This window comes from Acipenser ruthenus, chromosome 44, assembly GCF_902713425.1.
Source record: "Acipenser ruthenus chromosome 44, fAciRut3.2 maternal haplotype, whole genome shotgun sequence".
In the NCBI taxonomy this organism is placed as follows: Eukaryota; Metazoa; Chordata; class Actinopteri; order Acipenseriformes; family Acipenseridae; genus Acipenser; species Acipenser ruthenus.
This window is the reverse complement of record NC_081232.1, coordinates 874998-900000: the sequence shown is the minus strand read 5'-3', so window position 1 is coordinate 900000 and position 25003 is coordinate 874998. Positions and strand designations below refer to the sequence as shown.

The window sequence follows — 25003 nt, the reverse complement described above, 5'->3', positions numbered from 1 at the left end:
TCCATCACTGCCTTGTTGGTAATGAGAGACAGCCCAATGACACGCATGCCACAGTGGCGAGCAATGATCACCTCATGCACTGTGCTCATGCCTGCAGAGGAGAAAGCACAGTTAGTGACAGGGACAATACATCTGACACTGCTGCTGAGGGATACCGTTTCACAAGCAAGCGCAACATGATCTAGAGACCCTAGCAAACCGGGATTGTATAGAATTAGTCACAGACGATAGCGACAAACTGATTGAGTAGCAAAGCAATGAGCGACGTGCCAGAGGGTGTTACTGGCTGGTATTTAAAAAGAGTAATTTTAAATTTCTCTTAAATCTTCTTTACTGTTCCAGAGTGCTTCAATATTGAGTTTTGAAAATGTGCTATAAAAAGGTGCACGGTTCTAGGACATATTGGGACATGCTTTGTGAAAACATTCTCCAGACAAGCTCACAGCAAGCCCAGGTATATTTGTAGAAAAATTATAATACTACTACTACAGTATTGGAGAAAGAGAACATTGCACTACCAAGAATGAGTGAAATCACCCAAAGGGAAAAAAAATTAGAATTACACATGAGCAGAATACTATAGAATGTGAAGAATGTTCTCACAGTGAGAAACACAACATGGACCCGTGAATCACTCAGCTTGAAAAGGTGTGTAATTGATCAATTGTACGGCAATTACAATTACACTGCAATTAATTACAAATTACACAATTACAATTTTAATTGAACCCAGGTCTGTAACAAATCAGAAGTACAAACCAGGCAAGAATTACCAAATAATTTTTGTTTTTTAGCACTCACCAACAGCGTCGGCCCCCAGTCTCTTGAGCATATGGCACTCAGCGATCGTTTCGAAGGAAGGTCCACCCACCACGCTGTACACACCCTCCTTCAGGAAGTCAGAGAAGCCCAGTTCCCTGGCTACAGTCTGGGCCAGCTTTCTTAGGTCACGGTCGTAGGCATCAGACATGCAGGGAAAGCGCGGCCCGAACCTGTCAATAAAACAAGCCCTGTCAAATCATTCTGGACACTGCAGGCAAAGAGACAGAGCCTCGGAGGAACAGTTCCTTTCAGTTAAAACAGCAATAGAAAACTACACAACACAAATATGATAGAGTGAAGAGCAGGGGGTTCCATCCCTGGTCCTGGGGACCCCATGTGTCTTTTGGTTTTCATTCCAATAACTCGCTTAATTAGACCTTTTTACTTGTTTTCAGCTCGTTGGTTTGTGACCGGCTTGTTAAATCTTTGGATTTGTCCCGCACCTCTCGTCATTGGGTCCCACCAGAGGGCTGTTCCCAGCGAAGCCTGGCAAGTTGAGATGGTCCTTGATCAGCATCATGTCTCCCACATTGTAGTCCTCGTTGAGGCCTCCCGCTGCGTTCGTCACGATGGCTGTCTGCACGCCAAGCAGCTGGAAAACGCGGATCGGGAACGTGACCTGGAACGAAACAAAGACCGGATCAGAACTGGAGTGAATGCAACATGAGGTTTAGTTACAGTTAAGACCTAATAGTGAATCTCTTAAAGGTTTTGTCTTTGGTTTTTGCTGTAGCTGGAAATAGTAATGAGAACAGAGATGAAATGACTAACATGATCAAAAGCAGGAATTCAAAACAGGAAATCACACAGACACACGCTACTGAGATGTACAAACGTGACAGACGAACACGCTTACCTGCCAGATGGGAAAGCCCTCATACAGATGGAATCTGCCCTGCATGCAGACACATGATTTTCCATTTAGGGTTCCGAAAACAAGTCGCCCAGCGTGGCCTTGCACTGCAACTAGAAGTAACACACATAGCTCATTCTCTGGGATATCAAAGCACACTGATAACTGCAACAGGCAAGACCTTGTGCTGCTTTCTTATTCTAAAGAGTTGATGAATAGATTTGAAAGCAGTGCAAAACTAGGATTCTGAGCGCAGTTGTGCAAAGGGTGCTGTGTTCTGGCTGCTATCAAGAAAATAATGCTTTATTGCCTGAGAATAGGACAATAAAACTGACCTTATCCAAGTATAATTGAGTTCTTTTACACACACAGCACCCATTTTTGCCCTGAAGCTTGTCAGTATTCACTTTGACTAGTTATTCCAAGCCTCACTGTCTTCACAAAAGGGAACTTGTCATACTTATTTGAATGAATATTTGATTCTTACTAACAGATGTCATCCCATGCATACAGTATAGTTGACAATTATAACCCTGAGCACAATCTTTTATTTATATTATTTAGCGTGCCTAATTATTTTACCCCCAGTGATTTTACATCAAGCCGTGCGAACCATCCATTCCGGTACCTGTGCTCTGTGGGAAGTTGGGAATGTCGGAGTAACTGAACACCTTCTGATCCTTCAAGATTTCAGCCAATCCACCGAGCCCAGATCCGCAGATAATAGCAATCAGGGGGCGGTGCTCTGTATTCGCTCGCAGCCAATCAGCAGTCACCTTGTACTCCTCATAGGTGTACCTGCAAGACAGAGATTAACACACCCTCATGAAGTCGTTAATCTAGGAAACGTACAGCCGATATTGCTGTGTACTTTGACAGACCTAATGCAGGGGTCATAAAAAAGTCTTTGCAGACACTTTGCTCTAAATCCCTGTCGCACAGACAGGTTTACAGTAAATCTTGGGCAACGTGCCTGTTCTATTTGGTATGTATTCTACTGCCACAGCCACAGGTGGACTGGGGTCTTTAAAACTAGTCTTATGTTCTCTAAATGTAATAAATCCAGGACGAAGTAATCTCCGTGCAGTTGCAGAACTATCCGTCTCTGTTTAACGTATTCAGTTAAACGTTTAATTGGCTTGAAGTTAAAAAATGTTAGGAAAGCGTGTGCAAGGAAGGATTTATAATTGAAAACACACAGCTAAGATGTTACAGAGAAACGCACATTCTGTGGGGGATAATTGATGGCCAGCCTCAAGTCATTTAACACGCTTCTTAAATAACTAATAGAGTGCAATTGGGTGCAGTATGAAACCGACTGTCTTTATATCATTTAAGATGCAGGGTTATATATCAAATTACAGTTACAGGAAAAACAAACAGATACTGTCTTTGTGAGCCCTACAGCCAAACCAACTACCCACAGCTGCCAAGACTTTATTAAATAAAAAATGTGATCTGTTCACATCCTGCCACAAGGCAGCATTCACCAAAGCACAATAAAGAAGGCTTTAAAATGAGCTAAGCATTACATGGTTCGATTGCGTTTCACTGAAGACAATGAACCCAAACTCTGAGCTCACTGCATACAATTGATCCATTGTTGGAAAAAAAACCAATTATCAGATTATGAATATCAATTCAGAAGAGCAATGCAGGGAAATGAATATTTTATTCCCATGGTGGCCACTAGGGGGACTATCAATTCAGGTTTGGATATCATCATTTATTTCTTAGCAGACGACCTTATCCAGGGCGACTTATAATTGTTACAAGATATCACATTATATTTACATACAATTACGCATTTATACAGTTGGATTTTTACTGGAGCAATCTAGGTAAAGTACCTTGCTCAAAGGTACAGCAGCGGTGTCCCCCGCCTGGGATTGAACCCACGACCCTCCGGTCAAGAGTCCGGAGCCCTAACCACTACTCCACACTGCTGCCCTAACTCTCACAGAGCTGACGAAATAGGTCAGTGCTTCTCAAACTGTGGGGGGGTTAAGACACCAGACTGGTTCAATTTTATCCACTTGGAAATCGCATATTAAACTGCACGAGGGCTCAAGTATACATCTGTCCAAGTTTACAGGTCACTCAAGGTCCGGTAAAATACAAAATCTGCTTTTCTTAGGATCTCTTCTTTATAACCAAAAACCGATGCAACTAGCAATTGAATATCATGTTAGCAAGGAGAGAACAAGAGGTCATACATGGAAGCAGAGAATAAGTAGCTTTAGAGCTGAAGGTAGGAAGCACTTTTTTTTTTTTTTTTTTTTTTTTGCATAGACCAGCCTACCGGGTGAAGGTAACCACTTCCTGACTTAAATCTCTAGTCACTTAAGCTGAGGGAACACAAAGCCTCTTTTTCTTAGAACAGCGGCTTGAAACCTGGTTCCAGGAGGACGGGAGACCTAGTCTGAGGTCGCTGTATCAAACCCGAAGTCTCCCCCCAGTGTGCCGTGCAGTGGCCTGAAACCTAGTCTCCTGAAACCAAGGTCCAAGCCACAAAGGGGTTTTGTGTTCCCTCCTCTTAACAACAGCTGCAAAAGGCAAACTGCGTCATGTTCCACTGGCTGGTATGAGAAAGACAGTAATGAGAGTCTCACCAGTTTCAAAAGCATAAAGAATGACTCGCCAGGACCAGGAAATTACAGGCCAAACGCATTACAGAAGGGGGAAGTTAAACCACATTTCTATGGGTCAATGAGTTTGTTACACTGGTATCAACCTCTTTTTTTTTAAATCCATTTTTGTGGTGAAGGCACTACCGAATTTTGCAGAAGTTATTACATATTTGTATATGTCTATACTTTTCAGTGTTTTTTGTTGTAAAATATATTAAACAAGTATTTAGTAAGTGGTACAATCTTAAACATCCAATTTTACAGTGGGCAATAATGATAATAATAATAATAATAATAATAATAATAATAATAATAATAATAATCCTTACCCTTGTTTTTGTTCAGGAAACATCTTTAGGAGATTTGAGAGTGGTAAATCCGTGAGTTTGTTATTATTGATATTAGTATTATTATTATTCTTTCACAATACAGAGTCTTGTTACTTTATAACAGAATAGCTTCTAATGTTGCAAATGTCTTGCAGGTGTTTGCCCCTAATGTCACAGTGGCGCGATGGATCCAGCCGGTTTTATACAAAGGCTTCCGTGTTTAGTCAGCCTTGTTCTAGTATTTGTGCTCAAGCGGGGCGTTGTCCTCTGACGTTGCCATACGCACACCTCCAACATGTCTTCAAACACTTACGCGTCCAGATTCACTGCGAAGCTGAGGGAGTTGTATTGAACAAAACCGACACTACAATCACGTAAATAGGCGCACGGGATTACGCATTCGTTTTCTATGCAAGCTTCTCGTTATAAGGGCTAGTTAAATATATTTACTCTCTGTATAAACAAAGCTTAGAAATTCTAGAGTAAACAGTGACATTCCACCAATATCAAACATATATAATTTATTACGTTTTGAGATATATATATATATATATATATATATATATATATATATATATATATATATCTAAATCGGGGTGCAATACATCGCTTGACATGTCGTCCCTGTGAAATAAATACGCAAATACACATAAATAAGAGTGGAAATTCAAAACGTGGGAGCGAAGATGTTTATAAACGTGTCTTACAGCCTAGTAATCGGGTTTTTAATGCTACTTGCATACGGTACTATGTATTACAAGGCATCCTAGGCACGGACCTCAGTTAAAATCATACCAATAATTATTTAGGCAGGCCCTTTAATGCTTTGCCGCAAATAAAAATGCATGTCATCCCTCGTTGTGTACATACATGAATTCCCAAGTCCCGCTGATATCTACAGCCTCTGTGCGCTTCAAAATCTCTATTATTATTTTGAGCATTCGCCTACTTTAAAATGCTAACTTGAAAAATGTGCCGGGTCAATTGCAGCGTACCATCAAGTGGACTAAAATGCGGACTATAGAAAATCCTACAAATCTGTTCTAACTTAATTACGATTGCAGCGTAGCCTACCAAGCACATGATGCTGGTAACTCGTTTAACTGGTTGGAACAATTCATTTCAACCGATTCTGAATATGGGTTTGAAGGAAACTGTCAACGACGCCTAGAAGTTCAAATATCTCAATTTTATTTACAGTATTCAAACTTTTTTTTTTTTTTTTTAGGTAAGTGAATAAATATATTTTTTGTACAAACTCCACGTGTAATAGTCATTAATCGGAAGCTTACTTAACATCAAATAACAAACGTTTTTAGCATAAACTACATTTTAATGGTGTTGCTATACACTATTTTATTTATCCCGTTCCAAAAATCAACCACTCATCTCTGCTCTTAACTAATAGCCTGTATTGATAAATATATTTGTATTTTAAGCAATATAACGGATCATTCTCTAATTGTGTTTACCACCAGCTGAAGAAAGTGCTTTATTTATTTTACACGATACAATTTTTCTGACAAACTGCTGCACCACGTTGTTTTGAGCAAATTATAGATCTTAATAATAGAATAATTCAAACTGTGGTATATATTGTGCAACTTTAGGGCTCTTTTAAAGTTTTTAAAAGTGTTTTAAAAATTACATAAAATTGCTATGCCTTTTTTTCATCTTTTTGGTGTAGTAAAATATGAAATGCGAAAGTTCAAATCATTGTGTGAAAGGAAGTGTTTGACAGCGCCTGGACACACAATCATTACACCACAGAAGCACATCGGCTCGGTGTGCAGGACGGGAGTCTTTCTTTTTAATGTGGTGGTGGGAACGCAAAGGGTCTTGTGTTTTAAAATATTTTATCTATTTTTTTTAAAAAAAAAGGTTCCCCCTTTATCAGGGCCCCCTTCGAGGCGTTGGGCCCCAGGGAAATGTCCCCGTCCTCCCCGCCCTCTCGGTGGGCATGATCACCCTTAACAAAGTGTGCTTCATTAAATCAAATGTTACGTTAAAATATTAAATTACATACCGCGTTGTAGTTTTCCATATACTTCACAAAAAACTGACAAATTGAAAAATGTGACTATTATGGCTTCCGGTAGACTTTTGTGATATCATTTTGTAGTTACTTTGATTACATGACTACATGAAGAAAGACACATTTTTATCAAACCGCTCATATTTCAGTACAAACAGATGTCACGTTGTTGTGCACATTTCAAACTGTCAGATTGCATTTAAACTGGCTATACTTCAGGCACAGACAAGTGTAATTGCGCGGTAATGTACCATTACTCACTGTGTAACCCTAAATCCAAACACCACCCTAGCGCTATTTATTAACCTGTTTGTAATCCCTAAAAAAAGTTTTAGCATATTCCCTCACTATTTCTAAACACAACTTTGGCAGAGCTATCTTTTTATAGCAGACCCTGCAAAAATCAAACAAACTCGCCTCGTTTGCACACACCGTGTTTCACAAGCAGGCCGCCTCGAGGGAATGGTCACGTGGGGTGGCTGTATCATTTGCACTCAAACTGCCGGCAGGTGGTTGCAGTTTGCAGGGGTGAAAACATTGGCATTCCGTTTTACCTGTTTCGCGTTTTAGGTAACTTTCCCCTATAATGTGCTAGACCACCTTCTCACAGATCGGACTGCCCGAGGAGGCTGTGTGGTCCAGTGGTTAAAGAAAATGGCTTGTAACTAGGAGGTCCCCGGTTCAAATCCCACCTCAGCCACTAACTCATTGTGTGACCCTGAGCAAGTCACTTAACCTCCTTGTGCTCCGTTTTTCGGGTGAGACGTAGTTGTAAGTGACTCTGCAGCTGATGCATAGTTCACACACCCTAGCCTCTGTAAGCCGTCTTGGATAAAGACGTCTGCTAAATAAACTAATAATAATAATAATAACGCGACGGACATAAAGAAATGTACTGAATAAAGTTTTCAAATGTATCAGTCATTGCAGATGAAAAATGCGGCTGTCTCTGCCAAACAATATAAGCAGCTTAGGAGCAAGCGTGCTAAATGAGTCTTATGCTTCACAGTGCTAAATGAATCCACTAACAGGATCATCACGAATCTGATGTGGTCTGCTGCAATCGGGATTTGAAGGTGTACTAGCTAGTCCTATCAAGTGGACTAAACCTGCTTAATCCACCATTAGTTAGACACATCAATGCAATTGATCCACCAGATTTTAAGAGGTTGTGTTCATAAAAGACTACAAACAAACAAACTTGGTCTGATTCTCATGAAAGTTGATATTACTATTACATAGCATGTAGGTTGCTAGGGCAGCAGTGTGGAGTAGTGGTTAGGGCTCTGGACTCTTGACCGGAGGGTCATGGGTTCAATCCCCGGTGGGGACACTGCTGCTGTACCCTTGGGCAAGGTACTTTACCTAGATTGCTCCAGTAAAAAACCCAACTGTATAAATGGGTAATTGTATGTAAAAATAATGTGATATCTTGTAAGTCGCCCTGGATAAGGGCGTCTGCTAAGAAATAAATTATTATTATTATTATTATCATTATTATTATCTGGATATAAGGAGCTGTCTCTGTCTGTACATCTGTCCATCATTATGTCCCCCGTACATTTCTTAATATATCTGGAGAACAGACTATTATAAGTATATAAATTGCAAATGAGGCAGCAGTGTGGAGTAGTGGTTAGGGCTCTAGACTCTTGACCGGAAGGTTGTGGGTTCAATCCCAGGTGGGGGACACTGCTGCTGTACCCTTGAGCAAGGTACTTTACCTAGATTGCTCCAGTAAAAACCCAACTGTATAAATGTGTAATTGTATGTAAAAATAATGTGATATCTTGTAACAATTGTAAGTCGCCCTGGATAAGGGCGTCTGCTAAGAAATAAATAATAAATTTGTATTCTATACTGTTCTGTTCTGTTGATATATGTTGCGACATCAATGTCTTAATTTGATAGTGACAAGGGATGCAGGCAACTGATATACTTGTTAAGAGCAGTTGCAAAAAAAAAAGATTAAAAAGCTTTAATAGTTTCTTTGGAATCAAGAAATAGGGTATGGTGGGACTAGCAGAGCTGAAAAGTTACATGGTCTGAATGGAATAAGCAAGGTGGTTCAGTCACAGCACGTGGAATACTAGCAAGTTCAAATGCAGATCATGGCCAGCTCAACAGACAGACAAAAAGGGGAAAAAAATAACTCACTCATTGTGAAAGCAGCAGAAACGCCGCAAATGACTGCGAGCACACTCAAATAGTAAGGGAGATGTGTTTTTAAAACATATACTCTACAATTGCAAACAAAGAAACACATTAATATATTTATATGTCATTTAATTCACACATTTATGGGGCATTTTAGCTGTAGTAACTCAAAACCATTTAATAAATGCCTAATAGTGTGTTTACTACAGTTAATCACAAGTTTGAATCATTCAAAGCATTTATACATTAAAATTATGTGTTCCACATTCTACAAACCATGTATAATTGTATATTAAATAATAACGGTAACAAAGTAAATCGATATTTCAATTGTTTGGACATGATCATGTGACAGTTATCGGAAGATCACAAAACTTAATTGGATTTGGCTGAGATCATCTGACAATCATCTCAACATCTCTACCTCTAGATTTGGTTCAGCCAAGCTGACAAGATAATTACATCAGGCTTTCTGCATTTGGCTTATTCCATGTGCTATAAATATGTGAATCGGAACACAAGACTGTAGGGATCAACACAGGATAAACAAAAAACACTGGAGCCCAGCTGCAGCTGCAGTTGTGGGAATACGCTTATCTACTCAACCAGCCAGACAACACAGGAACAACGGATTGATAAACTGGGTACATCTTGACATTGTCCTGTGTCTGGATCATTATTATAACTCACAACAAGAAACTGACAGCGTTTATTGTTAGGTAATCATAGTCTTAGTCCAGTAATGGTTCTAGATAACTTTCATATTGAATCATACAGGTCTGCTAACTGGCAACTTATTACTGGAAACGAATCGCTGTATTCTCATACACAACGGACACTGTGGCTTGCGTCTTATTTGTCATTTACTCTTGTTATAGATAACTGAAATCTTGAAATGATGGCACCACATGGGTAATGGTACTGTGGTGAAATGGTAAAGCCAGCCGCTTCAGTGATGATATGAGCCTGTCACTGAAAGGTAACACAGTGGAAACATAGCGATGGGCTCAAAAAAAGAAAATTCCACTGTATAGCTTTTCAACTACTAACCGACTCCCGCGAGACTGCAATCACGTGACTTATAAAATACCCCACCCTTGGTGTGACAGTCAGCTCTGATTGGTCCGTTATCATTTTTGTTCAAAAGCAATGTAAAACTGCAGACTTCCACTGTTTCCCGTCATTTCTAGAATGGGAATGCTTCACAACCAAAAAAAATAAAGGTCTATGTTATGTGATGAATACCTTACATTAGTTTACCACAATACATTTGCACATTTTGCAATTTTCCCATGGTCATGCCATGCATTTACATTGACCATGTTCTTTTTTTTTTAATATTCTTTACCATACCTTTCTGGGCTTTACATTGCTTGCCTGTGAGTTACTATGAGAGTTTTGCTATGGGAATTTGCTTCAAAAAAAGATGGAAGCCTTTGATTAATTTGTTTTCATAGCATTTTTGGAAGATGCTCTGATTATCACTGAAGTATTACTAAGTCTGTGGTATCTGAGATACAAAATCAGGTACATCTTGTGCAGCACTGCAGAAGGGGAACAGTGAATCATACGAGCCAAGCCCAATCTGAGATATATCTCTGACTAGTTAGCATTGCAGTGGGGTTTAAAATTATTAGTGCCCTGTAACTACCAGCCCTTGCGAAATCTACCAACCTTGTATCACCATTGTACACACCCATGCTGTAATTTGTTGTTGAGTGACCAATGACTAAGCAAGTTAGTCATTTGTTTTGAAATCACAAGATTTTTTTTTCATCAGATTAAGTAAATATGACCTAATGTATAAATTACCCTCACTTTGTGGGTCACACATGTAAGTACACAATTGCATCAGGAAAGGGTTAAAAGAAAAAAGAAAAACAACCACACTGATTAATTTAAAAATGTTAGAATTCGCAACTTGACAAGGACTGTCATTGTTTTAAATGTCATTGTGGGTCTGCCCCTCAAAATGCGGGTCACTTGGTGTGCAATAGCTGAAAAACTCTGTGATCCAATACCTTGGCAAAAACTAACACGGTTAATCTGCGAAGTTATAACTTCTGAACGGTGGTGAATTGAGTCATGGTGGTTTGTCTGCGAGTTTGTAATGTCAAGTTCAAGTTATTGTTAAAACCCCTGCTTCGGATCTCACAGCTCCTGTTAAACTGGACTATAGTTACACTTCACCACCCCCTGCTTAGAAAAAGGACTGTCTGTCTAACGTGAAAGTTAAAGTTTAACCTGTTACCTCCGGTATGAACTTTGAAAACATCATTTTTTTTGGCATGTGTGTTTTCTAAGCTAGCACAGTAAAAGATAAGGTTTTGTACTTTATGAGACACTCTGTACTTGCGGTGTTATGCAAAAGAACAAAGTGAATGATAATGAATGACAAAGCACAAAAATAAAAGTATTTAGCGAGCCAGGTCAATTTAATAGGACAATGACCCTCGTTTCTACTGTGTTGTCATGAAAACCCTTCAAGTTTACCATTGTAACTGTACAGCAAAGTGTAATAAAGAATAGTAAAAGAATTGTGAAGCACAGAGAGGTCTGGTAAAGCATAGGGAAGCATTGTAAAGCACAGAGAGGTGTGGTAAAGCATAGGGAAGCATTGTAAAGCACAGTGAGGTCTGGTAAAGCATAGGGAAGCATTGTAAAGCACAGAGAGGTCTGGTAAAGCATAGGGAAGCATTGTAAAGCACAGAGAGCTCTGGTAAAGCATAGGGAAGCATTGTAAAGCACAGAGAGGTGTGGTAAAGCATAGGGAAGCATTGTAAAGCACAGAGAGCTCTGGTAAAGCATAGGGGAGCATTGTAAAGCAAAGAGAGGTCTGGTAAAGCATAGGGAAGCATTGTGAAGCACAGAGAGGTCTGGTAAAGCATAGGGAAGCATTGTAAAGCACAGAGAGGTCTGGTAAAGCATAGGGAAGCATTGTAAAGCACAGAGAGGTCTGGTAAAGCATAGGGAAGCATTGTAAAGCACAGAGAGGTCTGGTAAAGCATAGGGAAGCATTGTAAAGCACAGGGAGGTCTGGTAAAGCATAGGGAAGCATTGTAAAGCACAGAGAGGTCTGGTAAAGCATAGGGAAGCATTGTAAAGCACAGAGAGGTCTGGTAAAGCATAGGGAAGCATTGTAAAGCACAGAGATGTATGGTAAAGCATAGGGAAGCATTGTAAAGCACAGAGAGGTGTGGTAAAGCATAGGGAAGCATTGTAAAGCACAGAGAGGTCTGGTAAAGCATAGGGACGCATTGCAATGCACAGAGAGATGTGGTGAAGCATAGGGAAGCATTGTAAAGCACAGAGATGTATGGTAAAGCATAGGGAAGCATTGTAAAGCACAGAGAGGTCTGGTAAAGCATAGGGAAGCATTGTAAAGCACAGAGAGGTCTGGTAAAGCATGGTAAAAACAATGGTAAAGGCATGGTATAACCATGGGAAAAGCATGGCAAAACATCAAAATAACTGTGCAAAAATACTTTTGTAATTCGTTTAGTTTCTGTGTAGAAAATAATCTTCAATCAGTTTATAATTGACTCAATATTAACATCCACAACCACATCCAGTACTAACACTAACCCAATTCTGATACAATTGTGTACTTACATATATCATGCGAAAATATATACACGTTAGTACAGTAACAGTACCCATGCATAATGACATTGTAATGATGTGTAAGTGCACACGTATTTACTAGGAGGCTGTGTGGTCCAGTGGTTAAAGAAAAGGTCTTGGAACCAAGAATTAGAATTGTAGAAAGGTAACCCTTCTAGTTTTAGCTGAGTCACTCATCTCTGGAATTTCTCCAAAGCTGCCATTTCCTTTAGGCTGTAAAGATAATGGGCAGGCGTGAAACAATGCAGGAGAAAAGCTTTCAGTATTATAACTGAAATGATTAACGGATAACAGGAGAATTCTACTTGATAGTTGTTCGTCATTGAGGTGGGTCCTGAACTCCCTTCCAGATTTACTTTCACTGTTTTTGAACTGACGCAATAAAACCGTACAATCCAATTCCCTGGAACAAACAGTCAACGATATGAATATAATTTAGATATTTTATTTAAGAACATAAGAAAGTTTACCAAACGAGAGGAGGCCATTTTTATAGACACTAGGTCAATGGTGCATGAGGACAGTGCAAAGCATCACTATTAAAACAACAATTTTATTGACTGAAACAAAAGGGCAGGCAGAAGGTTCCCACATGAAAAAAACAAGTTGTAACAGCAGTTATCAGTGACTGCCAGCTTATGGGAACATTGTGTAACCTATTTACTACTGGAGAGGAAATATGTGATAATACCCCATATAAACCACAACAGCACATCAATGTAAATAACAGCTTCAACTTAACTGGGTCATGTTAGAAGTGTTTTTTTTATTGTTTGTTTTGTCTGTAATGGCCGTGTAGTTACACAGGAGGTGCATAGTAATTACATGCCCACATACACATAATTATGTTATTGTGCATAGTTGGGGCAGCAGTGTGGAGTAGTGGTTAGGGCTCCTGACTCTTGACCGGAGGGTCGTGGGTTCAATCCCAGGTGGGGGACACTGCTTCTGTACCCTTGAGCAAGGTACTTTACCTAGATTGCTCCAGTAAAAACCCAGCTGTATAAATGGATAATTGTATGTAAAAATAATGTGATATCTTGTAACAATTGTAAGTCGCCCTGGATAAGGGCGTCGGCTAAGAAACAAATAAATAATAATAATAATAATAATAATAATAATAATAATAATAATAATAATAATAATAATAATAGTATCAGAAAACAGATACGATTAGGTTTATATCATGCAAAAAAAATGTAAACATTACAGTACTAGAAATGGAATAAAAGGGGACATTTAAATTACCGTTGAATTTTTAACTGTAGCAAAAACACATATTTCCTTGGTTAACGTTGTGCTTGTTTTTAAACAGAATGCAGTCATGCAGCTTGATCAGTCATGCAGCCTCATTTGGCTTGAAAATAAAACTGTTCTTGGTTTAAAACTAAACAGTTCCATTGTCAGTACTTGCTTTTAAATCTGCCTCACCTTTGTCTGAATACATTTGTTGATCCAGTAGTTTTGGCTTCATGACCAGCATTCACTTCTAGAAGTGCCTATCTGGCATACGGTTGAAGATTGCATGCTTCTAGTTCTGCTTTACTGTTGTTTTCAGATACGCGTTAAGCAACCCACTGCGCGTTCTCTTGCATGCCTAAATAACTTTCGCTAAGAAAGCAGGGAAGCGCCCATTCAAATCTGGTACGTTCTGCTGCTGTCGGTCTTTTACATCGTTTTTAATGTAATTTATCATATTTTCCACCATAAAGAAAATATAATATTTATCATATGCAATACATTGGGTCTTGTACACTTTTTTTACTTGTGCAACTTTGTGGTGGACTTTTTGTCTTGTTCGTCGTGAATTGTTTTTTTTTCTTTTTAGAGAAACTGATTGTCTGTTTCCAGTTTAAGTTTGCAAAAAAAGAATGTAAATGAAAGGTAAATGTACCTCTGTTTGACAATAGGAAAACACCCATCAGATGGCAATTAAGAACATAAGAACATAAGAAAGTTTACAAACGAGAGGAGGCCCCATTCGGCCCATCTTGCTTGTTTGGTTGTTAGTAGCTTATTGATCCCAGAATCTCATCAAGCAGCTTCTTGAAGGATCCCAGGGTGTCAGCTTCAACAACATTACTGGGGAGTTGGTTCCAGACCCTCACAATTCTCTGTGTAAAAAAGTGCCTCCTATTTTCTGTTCTGAATGCCCCTTTAACTAATCTCCATTTGTGACCCCTGGTCCTTGTTTCTTTTTTCAGGTCAAAGAAGTCCCCTGGATCGACATTGTATATTCCTTTTAGGATTTTGAATGTTTGAATCAGATCGCCGCGTAGTCTTCTTTGTTCCAGACTGAATAGATTCAATTTAGCCTTTTAGCCTGTCTGCATACAACATGCCTTTTAAACCCGAGATAATTCTGGTTGCTCTTCTTTGCACTCTTTCTAGAGCAGCAATATCCTTTTTGTAACGAGGTGACCAGAACTGAACACAATATTCTAGGTGAGGTCTTACTAATGCATTGTAAAGTTTTAACATTACTTCCCTTGATTTAAATTCAGCACTTCTCACAATATATCTGAGCATCTTGTTGGCCTTTTTTATAGCTTCCCCACATTGTCTAGATGAAGACATTTCTGAGTCAACATAAACTCCTAGGTCTTTTTCATAGATTCCTTCTTCAATTTCAGTATCTCCCATATGATACTTATAATGCACATTTTTATTGCCTGCATGCAATACTTTACACTATTCTCTATTAAATGTCATTTGCCACACGTCTGCCCAGTTCTGAATGCTGTCTGGATCATTTTGAATGACCTTTGCTGCTGCAACAGTGTTTGCCACTCCTCCTATTTTTGTGTCGTCTGCAAATTTAACAAGTTTGCTTACTATACCAGAATCTAAATCATTAATGTAGATTAGGAATAGCAGAGGACCTAATACTGATCCCTGTGGTACACCACTGGTTACCTCGCTCCATTAAAAAAATTTAAAAAGAATAAAAATAAAAAAACACCAGTATACAATCATTTATATACACATGTCCTGGGGTAAAACAATAAAATAATAAACTAATGAAACCTACTTCTTTTATTTAGTGTTCATATCAGTCTCCGTCCGGCAACAACAGCACTGATATACTGATAACAAACTGAATACAATACAAGCAAAAAGGGTCAGATCATGTCTACAAGCTCTGGGAGTTATATTATGAATATATTTCGCACATTGCATATCATTAAGTTTATCTTTTATCTGTGTAATACACTTCCCAGAAACAGTACTGAATTTATTACAAGTTTATGGCCTTCATAAATGTTATCTGTATTGATAATACTGCAGCAAAATGCATAGGTTGACAAAGAAAAAAATAATTCAATTGTACGCACAACTTGCTTTCACTTTCTGTGGGCTGTACAGGTGGGTGACGTTGCTGAAGAGCTTGATCATGGTGGATAACCGGTTAGGATGGATATTTGATGGGCGGATACACGACAGATTACTGTACAGTAATTAGACACAATGTAAAGTGTCAGCGATTTGTTTCTGGAACAATTTAGTTTGAATTTTAGGCACAGGTTAAGCTGCGTGAATTGCATTTTGTTTAAAAACAAGCACCTCATTATCCCACCTTAATAATAAAGGATATCAATGACTAATCTCGACGTGTAAATAACATGCTGCCTCTCTCTCTCGACTGTTTTGTCATTTGAATGGTTTTCGGTTTCTTCGCCTGTTCAGACCTTCGTGCATGCTTGAGCTCTCAAGTAAAATTATGACAATTGTAAACAAATTCTGTTGACAGCTTTGAAGGGCTGCTTGGTGTTCATGTGAAAACATTCCCCTGTGGACAGTTCCACAGGCAAATATCGGGTTTGCTTGTTGCAAATGTAGCTTTTTAATTTGTGGTGCCTGAAACAAAGCCAATGATTTCACTGCACAGATGAAGACATTTCAGTGGTGACAGTGTCTCTAATTACACACCATTACAAGGCTATTATGCATAGTTACAATGTTCTTAATGTGTATATCTTTTTGCATGATATATGTAAGAATTATTTGTTTATTTAGCAGACGTCTTTATCCAAGGCGACTTACAGAGACTACAGAATTGTATCAGAAAAGGGTTAGGGTTAGGATTAAGGTTTTAGTGTTAGGGTTAGGGTTTAAGGTTAGGGTTAGGATTAGGGTTATAGTGTTAGGGTTAGGGTTACAGCAGGGAATATGCAGATATCGCCAAGTTAACACTATAGATGAAAAGCTGATGTTGTTTACTGGTTCCTTATCACTTTATTTGTTCACACTAGTTCAAACTCTCTCAAAGATTTTTATTTTTTTTCTACAGTGTGTTATTTGTTCAGAAAATAAACTGTTTTGTTATTTGAAGCACCTCTCTTGTTTTAGTGGTTTGTTGATGCCCCCTACTGTACATCACCTGTAAGTACAGCACCACACAAAATAATGTTTCCTTCACAGAACTGAACTGCAGTGTGTTTTCCTGAAAGAAAAGCCGGGTAGCAGACAGCACGTTTTCAAATTGTATACAATATGATTTCTGGGTGAATATTTCCTACATTCTTCCATAGGTTAGCCTGCGCACGCTGCTTCATAATAAACCAGCCTTGGTTGGCACACCAGTTTGTTTAGGCTGTTTAAGCTGCTGGGAACATATTTGCTATTTGAAGTTTTCCTGTCGTGATAAAAGTGCACTACAATGCTTACCTATGCTTTACCATGTTTTCACTGTGTTTTATTACACGCATATTAAAAATGGATACAAAGTAGGAAAATGATCTTAGACTTAGCAGAATTGTGCCTGCACAGGATTTGAAAAGGTGGCAATAGACAAGTTAATTAAAAATATCCTCTGGTACGTGGTTCCATTGAAGCGGGTTAGCTTCCGTAGTGTGTCAGGAAAAGTACAATTCATCCATCTTCCTAGTTTTGCTATTTTGTATTCACGTTTTTTTTTAATACAAAACTGTAACAATGTGCTCAGCAAGTTGACAGCAAGGTCATGTATTATACAAAAATAAAAGAAAGAAACTTATGGATTAATAGTTCTGATTATGTGTTTAATAAGTCATCTTACGGTTAAGATTCTGGACCATGGCTAGTTTTATTTTTATTTTTTCTTGGAAGTGGCACCAGATATATTTATTTTAACTACAGCTTCAATGAACTGAAGAAAAAAAAAAATGTCCCGATGTTTCACTCTCGATACATTCATTCGTTTCCTAATTAGGGTGACCAGACAGGTACTGTCGGGACGCCATTTGTCCCGATTTTAAGAACATAAGAAAGTTTACAAATGAGAGGAGGCCATTCAGCCCATCTTGCTCGTTTGGTTGTTAGTAGCTTATTGATCCCAGAATCTCATCAAGCAGCTTCTTGAAGGATCCCAGGGTGTCGGCTTCAACAACATTACTGGGGAGTTGGTTCCAGACCCTCACAATTCTCAGTGTAAAAAAGTGCCTCCTATTTTCTGTTCTGAATGCCCCTTTATCTAATCTCCATTTGTGACCCCTGGTCCTTGTTTCTTTTTTCAGGTCAAAGAAGTCCCCTGGGTCGACATTGTCTATACCTTTTAGGTTTTTGAATGTTTGAATCAGATCACCACGTAGTCTTCTTTGTTCAAGACTGAATAGATTCAATTATTTTAGCCTGTCTGCATACGACATGCCTTTTAAACCCAGGATAATTCTGGTTGCTCTTCTTTGCACTCTTTCTAGAGCAGTGTGGCAAAGTGCCCCCCCCTGTGTATGTTATATGTTACGTGTTGTGTGTAAATGTGGGTGTATAGGCATTGGTACACGGGATATAAGCGGTCTGTGTTTCACGTGTGTGTAAATTGTATATTTGTATTTAGGCACGGGGATGGCACATCACATCACGTGCAAGTAAAAAGTAATATGTGAGCACGGGGAATTGCACTTTAATTAATTCACGTGCAGTTGTACCGAGATTCCAATTGAATGATTGACTAGCAATCGAATCTCGGTACAACTGCATAAAAGCTGCATGTTTTCACTCACTGGGGGTTTGGTGTTCGGTGAGTGGAGAACGGGTTAGGAGACGGAGGGTAGTATAAAGTAAAATAATAGTAAAAGAAGCTCACCGTGTTTGTCTGTGTAGTTCGTTTTGTCTGTCTGGTTATTTTGGCGTGTAGTGCCGTGTCCTGTTTTGTGTTCTGTTTGTTAAACCTTTTTATTTTGTTAATAAACGCTGAGTGCAGCCATTGCACTCAGCTCAGCATCACCACCGTCTCTGTCTGTGTGTTTCTCTCTCTGGTCTGAGTTCCTCCCTGCAGCCATCTTTGTCACACGTGGTGTCAGAACCGGGACAACAGCGCCTCCAGGGCTCAGGCCAGAGCGGGAACCGCAGTTTTTTTTGTGGAAAAGTAAATAAAAAAAAATAAATAAATAAAAAAAAAAAAATGGAAGGCTGGAACTGGAGAGACGGCTGCAGTGAGCTGGAGGATCTCCTCGGCAGGTTGGAGGACCAAGGTTGGTGCCTTGCCTGCGGGGTGTATGGGCACACGGTGGCTGTCTGCCCCTTCCAGGAAGAGGAGGAGGAACCAGCCCAAAGGAGGAAGGTGAGCAGAAGGAGGCAGAGAAGGGGAAAAATGAGGAGGAAGCAGAGGGAGCCAAGGTGGTGCACCATGTGCATTGCTTATGGGCATGAGGACGAGGACTGCCCAGAGCAGGAGCCAGGGGAGGAGGAGCCCGAACGTCCTGCGCCTGAGTGGGAGGAGCCCGAACGTCCTGCGCCTGAGTGGGAGGAGCCCGAACGTCCTGCGCCTGAGTGGGAGGAGCCCGAACGTCCTGCGCCTGAGTGGGAGGAGCCCGAACGTCCTGCGCCCGAGTGGGAGGAGCCCGAACGTCCTGCGCCCGAGTGGGAGGAGCCCGAACGTCCTGCGCCCGAGTGGGAGGAGCCCGAACGTCCTGCGCCCGAGTGGGAGGAGCCCGAACGTCCTGCGCCCGAGTGGGAGGAGTCGGTGCGTCCACGTCCCAAGAGGGAGGAGTCGGTGCGTCCACGGCCCGAGAGGGAGGAGTCGGTGCGTCCACGGCCCGAGAGGGAGGAGTCGGTGCGTCCACGGCCCGAGAGGGAGGAGTCGGTGCGTCCACGGCCCGAGAGGGAGGAGTCGGTGCGTCCTGTGTCCGGAGGGGAGGAGCTGAAGGCCCAAACCCCTATTTTTTTTTGGGAGGGACGAGGGCGTGAAGCTCAGGCTCCACAGCAGCCGCTGTTTTTGCTGCTGAAGGGAGCCCAGCGGAGACGCCCGCCACCAGCTCTACCCCCGCTGTCGGAGGAGCCGGCAGCGCCACCAGCCCTACCCCCGCTGTCGGAGGAGCCGGCAGCGCCTCCACCACCACCCGAGGGAGAGGAGCAGGAGCTGCCTCTGCCTCCACCACCTCCCGAGGGAGAGGAGCAGGAGCTGCCTCTGCCTCCACCACCCGAGGGAGAGGAGCAGGAGCTGCCTCTGCCTCCACCACCACCCGAGGGAGAGGAGCAGGAGCTGCCTCTGCCTCCACCACCACCCGAGGGAGAGGAGCAGGAGCTGCCTCTGCCTCCACCACCACCCGAGGGAGAGGAGCAGGAGCTGCCTCTGCCTCCACCACCCGAGGGAGAGGAGCAGGAGCTGCCTCTGCCTCCACCACCCGAGGGAGAGGAGCAGGAGCTGCCTCTGCCTCCACCACCACCCGAGGGAGAGGAGCAGGAGCTGCCTCTGCCTCCACCACCACCCGAGGGAGAGGAGCAGGAGCTGCCTCTGCCTCCACCACCACCCGAGGGAGAGGAGCAGGAGCTGCCTCTGCCTCCACCACCACCCGAGGGAGAGGAGCAGGAGCTGCCTCTGCCTCCACCACCCGAGGGAGAGGAGCAGGAGCTGCCTCTGCCTCCACCACCCGAGGGAGAGGAGCAGGAGCTGCCTCTGCCTCCACCACCACCCGAGGGAGAGGAGCAGGAGCTGCCTCTGCCTCCACCACCACCCGAGGGAGAGGAGCAGGAGCTGCCTCTGCCTCCACCACCCGAGGGAGAGGAGCAGGAGCTGCCTCTGCCTCCACCACCCGAGGGAGAGGAGCAGGAGCTGCCTCTGCCTCCACCACCCGAGGGAGAGGAGCAGGAGCTGCCTCTGCCTCCACCACCACCCGAGGGAGAGGAGCAGGAGCTGCCTCTGCCTCCACCACCACCCGAGGGAGAGGAGCAGGAGCTGCCTCTGCCTCCACCACCACCCGAGGGAGAGGAGCAGGAGCTGCCTCTGCCTCCACCACCCGAGGGAGAGGAGCAGGAGCTGCCTCTGCCTCCACCACCCGAGGGAGAGGAGCAGGAGCTGCCTCTGCCTCCACCACCACCCGAGGGAGAGGAGCAGGAGCTGCCTCTGCCTCCACCACCACCCGAGGGAGAGGAGCAGGAGCTGCCTCTGCCTCCACCACCACCCGAGGGAGAGGAGCAGGAGCTGCCTCTGCCTCCACCACCCGAGGGAGAGGAGCAGGAGCTGCCTCTGCCTCCACCACCACCCGAGGGAGAGGAGCAGGAGCTGCCTCTGCCTCCACCACCACCCGAGGGAGAGGAGCAGGAGCTGCCTCTGCCTCCACCACCACCCGAGGGAGAGGAGCAGGAGCTGCCTCTGCCTCCACCACCACCCGAGGGAGAGGAGCAGGAGCTGCCTCTGCCTCCACCTCCCGAGGGTCCGCTGCTGCTGCCGTCGCCTGAGGTCATCGAGGGTCCTGCTTCGCCTGGGGTCGCCGGGGCCTCTGCTTTGCCTCGGGTCGCTACACTGTGGCCGGAGCTCCATGAAGGGGAGCTGCCGGCCATAAAGAAAGAGGGGGAGGTCAGGAGACCAGCTCCCCCAGCTGCACTTTCGCGGCAGCAGATAGTGTGGCTGAAGCCCCGGAAGAGGGAGCTGCCAGCCACGAAGAATTGGGGGGTGCCAGACATTCCACCATGGCCACCCCCAGAAACAACTTGCTTCCCCCTCTTCCGGGACTTTGGGACTGAGGGGGGAGGTGGCCATTGAGGCCATGTGTGCGTTGCACAAGGGGGGGTATATGTGGCAAAGTGCCCCCCCTGTGTATGTTATATGTTACGTGTTGTGTGTAAATGTGGGTGTATAGGCATTGGTACACGGGATATAAGCGGTCTGTGTTTCACGTGTGTGTAAATTGTATATTTGTATTTAGGCACGGGGATGGCACATCACATCACGTGCAAGTAAAAAGTAATATGTGAGCACGGGGAATTGCACTTTAATTAATTCACGTGCAGTTGTACCGAGATTCCAATTGAATGATTGACTAGCAATCGAATCTCGGTACAACTGCATAAAAGCTGCATGTTTTCACTCACTGGGGGTTTGGTGTTCGGTGAGTGGAGAACGGGTTAGGAGACGGAGGGTAGTATAAAGTAAAATAATAGTAAAAGAAGCTCACCGTGTTTGTCTGTGTAGTTCGTTTTGTCTGTCTGGTTATTTTGGCGTGTAGTGCCGTGTCCTGTTTTGTGTTCTGTTTGTTAAACCTTTTTATTTTGTTAATAAACGCTGAGTGCAGCCATTGCACTCAGCTCAGCATCACCACCGTCTCTGTCTGTGTGTTTCTCTCTCTGGTCTGAGTTCCTCCCTGCAGCCATCTTTGTCACAAGCAGCAATATCCTTTTTGTAACGAGGTGACCAGAACTGAACAAAATATTCTAGATGAGGTCTTACTAATGCATTGTAAAGTTTTAACTTTACTTCCCTTGATTTAAATTCAACACTTCTCACAATATATCCGAGCATCTTGTTGGCCTTTTTTATAGCTTCCCCACATTGTCTAGATGAAGACATTTCTGAGTCAACATAAACTCCTAGGTCTTTTTCATAGATTCCTTCTTCAATTTCAGTATCTCCCATATGATACTTATAATGCACATTTTTATTGCCTGCATGCAATACTTTACACTTTTCTCTATTAAATGTCATTTGCCAGGTGTCTGCCCAGTTCTGAATGCTGTCTAGATCATTTTGAATAACCTTTGCTGCTGCAACAGTGTTTGCCACTCCTCCTATTTTTGTGTCGTCTGCAAATTTAACAAGTTTGCTTACTATACCAGAATCTAAATCATTAATGTAGATTAGGAATAGCAGAGGACCTAATACTGATCCCTGTGGTACACCACTGGTTACCTCACTCCATTTTGAGGTTTCTCCTCTAATCAATACTTTCTATTTTCTACATGTTAACCACTCCCTAATCCATGTGCATGCATTTCCTTGAATCCCTGCTGCGTTCAGTTTGAGAATTAATCTTTTATGCGGGACTTTGTCAAAAGCTTTCTGGAAATCTAAATAAACCATGTCGTATGCTTTGCAATTATCCATTTTCGATGTTGCATCCTCAAAAAAGTCATGCAGGTTAGTTAGACACGATCTCCCTTTCCTAAAACCATGCTGACTGTCTCCCAGGATACTGTTACCATATAGGTAATTTTCCATTTCAGATCTTATTATAGTTTCCATAAGTTTACATATAACAGAAGTCAGGCTTATTGGTCTGTAGTTACCTGGTTCAGTTTTGTCTCCCTTTTTGTGGATCGGTATTACGTTTGCAATTTTCCAGTCTGTCGGTACAACCCCTGTGTCAAGAGACTGTTGCATGATCTTGGTTAGCGGTTTGTAAATAACTTCTTTCATTTCTTTCAGTACTATTGGGAGGATCTCATCCGGCTCAGGGGATTTGTTTATTTTAAGAGCTCCTAGTCCCTTTAACACTTCTGCCTCTGTTATGTTAAAGTTATTTAAAACTGGATAGGAACAGGTCGACATGTGGGGCATGTTGTCAGTGTCCTCCTTTGTAAAAACCTGTGAAAAGTAATCATTTAATATATTTGCTATTTTTTTTTCTTCATCTATGATTTTGCCGTTTGTGTCTCTTAGACATTTAACCTCCTCTTTGAATGTTCTCTTGCTGTTATAGTATTGTAAAAACATTTTGGAATTGGTTTTAGCTCCCTTAGCAATATTGATTTCTATCTCTCTCTTGGCCTTTCTAACTTCCTTTTTGACTTGTGTTTGCAGTTCCAAGTACTCTTTCTGTGTACTTTGTTTTTGGTCCCTATTAAACGCTCTGTAAAGTGCAGCTGAATATTTTTTTTTAATTGATCTATTAAACCATTTTGGCCATTTTGTTTTAGATTTAGATTTGTCTACTTTTGGGATGTAATTGTTTTGTGCCTCTAGTACTACATTTTTAAAAAACAGCCATCCTTTTTCTGTGGATGTTTTCTCTATTTTACTCCAATCTACTTCTGTTAGTCTCTGTTTCATACCTTCATAGTTTGCTTTTGGGTTTGGGCTTTTGCTTTGGGTTTAAAAATCACTTCAAATGAGACCATTTTGTGGTCTGAGTTTGGCAATGGCTCTCTGACCTCTGTTTTAGTTATTCTGTCTTCATTATTTGAAAATACTAAATCAAGGCACGCCTCCCCTCTAGTCGGTGCCTTGACAAATTGCGTTAGGAAGCAGTCATTTGTCATTTCCACCATTTCAATTTCGTCCGTCGTGCTCCCCATCGGGTTCTCCCATTTTATACGGGGGAAGTTGAAATCCCCCATTAGTATGGCTTCTCCTTTTCTACACGCATTTCGAATGTCCTTGTATAACAGATTATTTTGCTCAGCGTCTGAATTTGGCGGTCTATAGCATGCTCCTATTATTATGCCCTTTGAATTTTTGTCCATTATTCTGACCCATATTGATTCGGCGTTGTTTTGTCCAGATTTAACACCTGGGCTTCAAGACTATTTCTTATGTATAGCGCTACCCCTCCGCCTCTTCTGTCCTGCCTGTCCCACTAATATTATATTCGTCTCCATCACTCTCAGACAACCAAGTTTCTGTAACACCTATCACATCGTAGTTACTTGTTAGTGCAGTAAGCTTCAAGATCTAACATTTTGTTACTGAGACTTCTAGCATTTAGATAAATACGTTTAATGGCTGTCTTACCTGAGTTGTTGCCCTTGTTTTGATGTGGTCTCCCTTATGTTTTCTCCCGCAAAACGTTTTACAGTAAACGTTGAAAACCCAGTCGTAAATTGTGACATTCATAATTTCGTCTATGCGGCTGCTGTACTGACTCGCGGTGCAACAGCATACTCTGCTGGTTTAGGGCGTGTTGTTTGAGGGAGTCGTTTGCATTGCATCTATGCGGCTATCCGATCACGTTAACCTGCACAGTCACATGATGCGGGATGCCTCATGTGTTTTTCTTGCTGGTGCGCCTGTGCGTCCGGTTTTACTGGTGAAGTGTCATGATGGCTGGTGTTGTTGACGAGTCTGTCACTAAAAAGCAAACAAGACAGTGGAAGTACCGAACGCAGTGGGGGAAAATGGATTCAATCATATGACCATGGTCAAATCATTAGGATTAGGATTATAATTAGGATTTCACGAGCATTTCACGGACCTGTTTAAACATGAAATACACGTAATATTTCAGAGCGCTATAAAAGCCTAAAATAGTGCTACTTGCTTCCTTACTAAAACAGAGTGCTGGCATTTGTTAAAAGGCAAGCATGCAGCATCTCCCAGCAGTTGCTGCCGACATTCTCTGTCTGGTGTGAATTTGAACAT

General features: G+C 42.1%; 1 protein-coding gene across 2 annotated transcripts in view; it reads right to left on the bottom strand.

Moving 5' to 3' along the window:
- LOC117398895 (purine nucleoside phosphorylase-like) overlaps positions 1-24527 on the bottom strand; it is a 25622-nt gene extending 1095 nt beyond the window's left edge. The window contains exons 1-6 of one of the 2 annotated variants that reach the window (XM_033997995.3): positions 24377-24527; positions 2304-2473; positions 1679-1788; positions 1266-1441; positions 802-992; positions 1-91 (exon numbers count right to left, since the gene is read on the bottom strand). The exon at positions 1-91 is cut by the window's left edge and continues 1095 nt beyond it. In XM_033997995.3, coding sequence (XP_033853886.3) covers positions 1-91; positions 802-992; positions 1266-1441; positions 1679-1788; positions 2304-2473; positions 24377-24474 — 836 coding nt within the window. In that variant the 5' untranslated portion in view covers positions 24475-24527. Of the gene's footprint in view, positions 92-801; positions 993-1265; positions 1442-1678; positions 1789-2303; positions 2474-4634; positions 4859-24376 lie in introns of those variants that run through there. The other variant, XM_033997996.3, reaches the window with a different exon arrangement.
- Between the last annotated feature and the right edge of the window lie 476 nt (positions 24528-25003).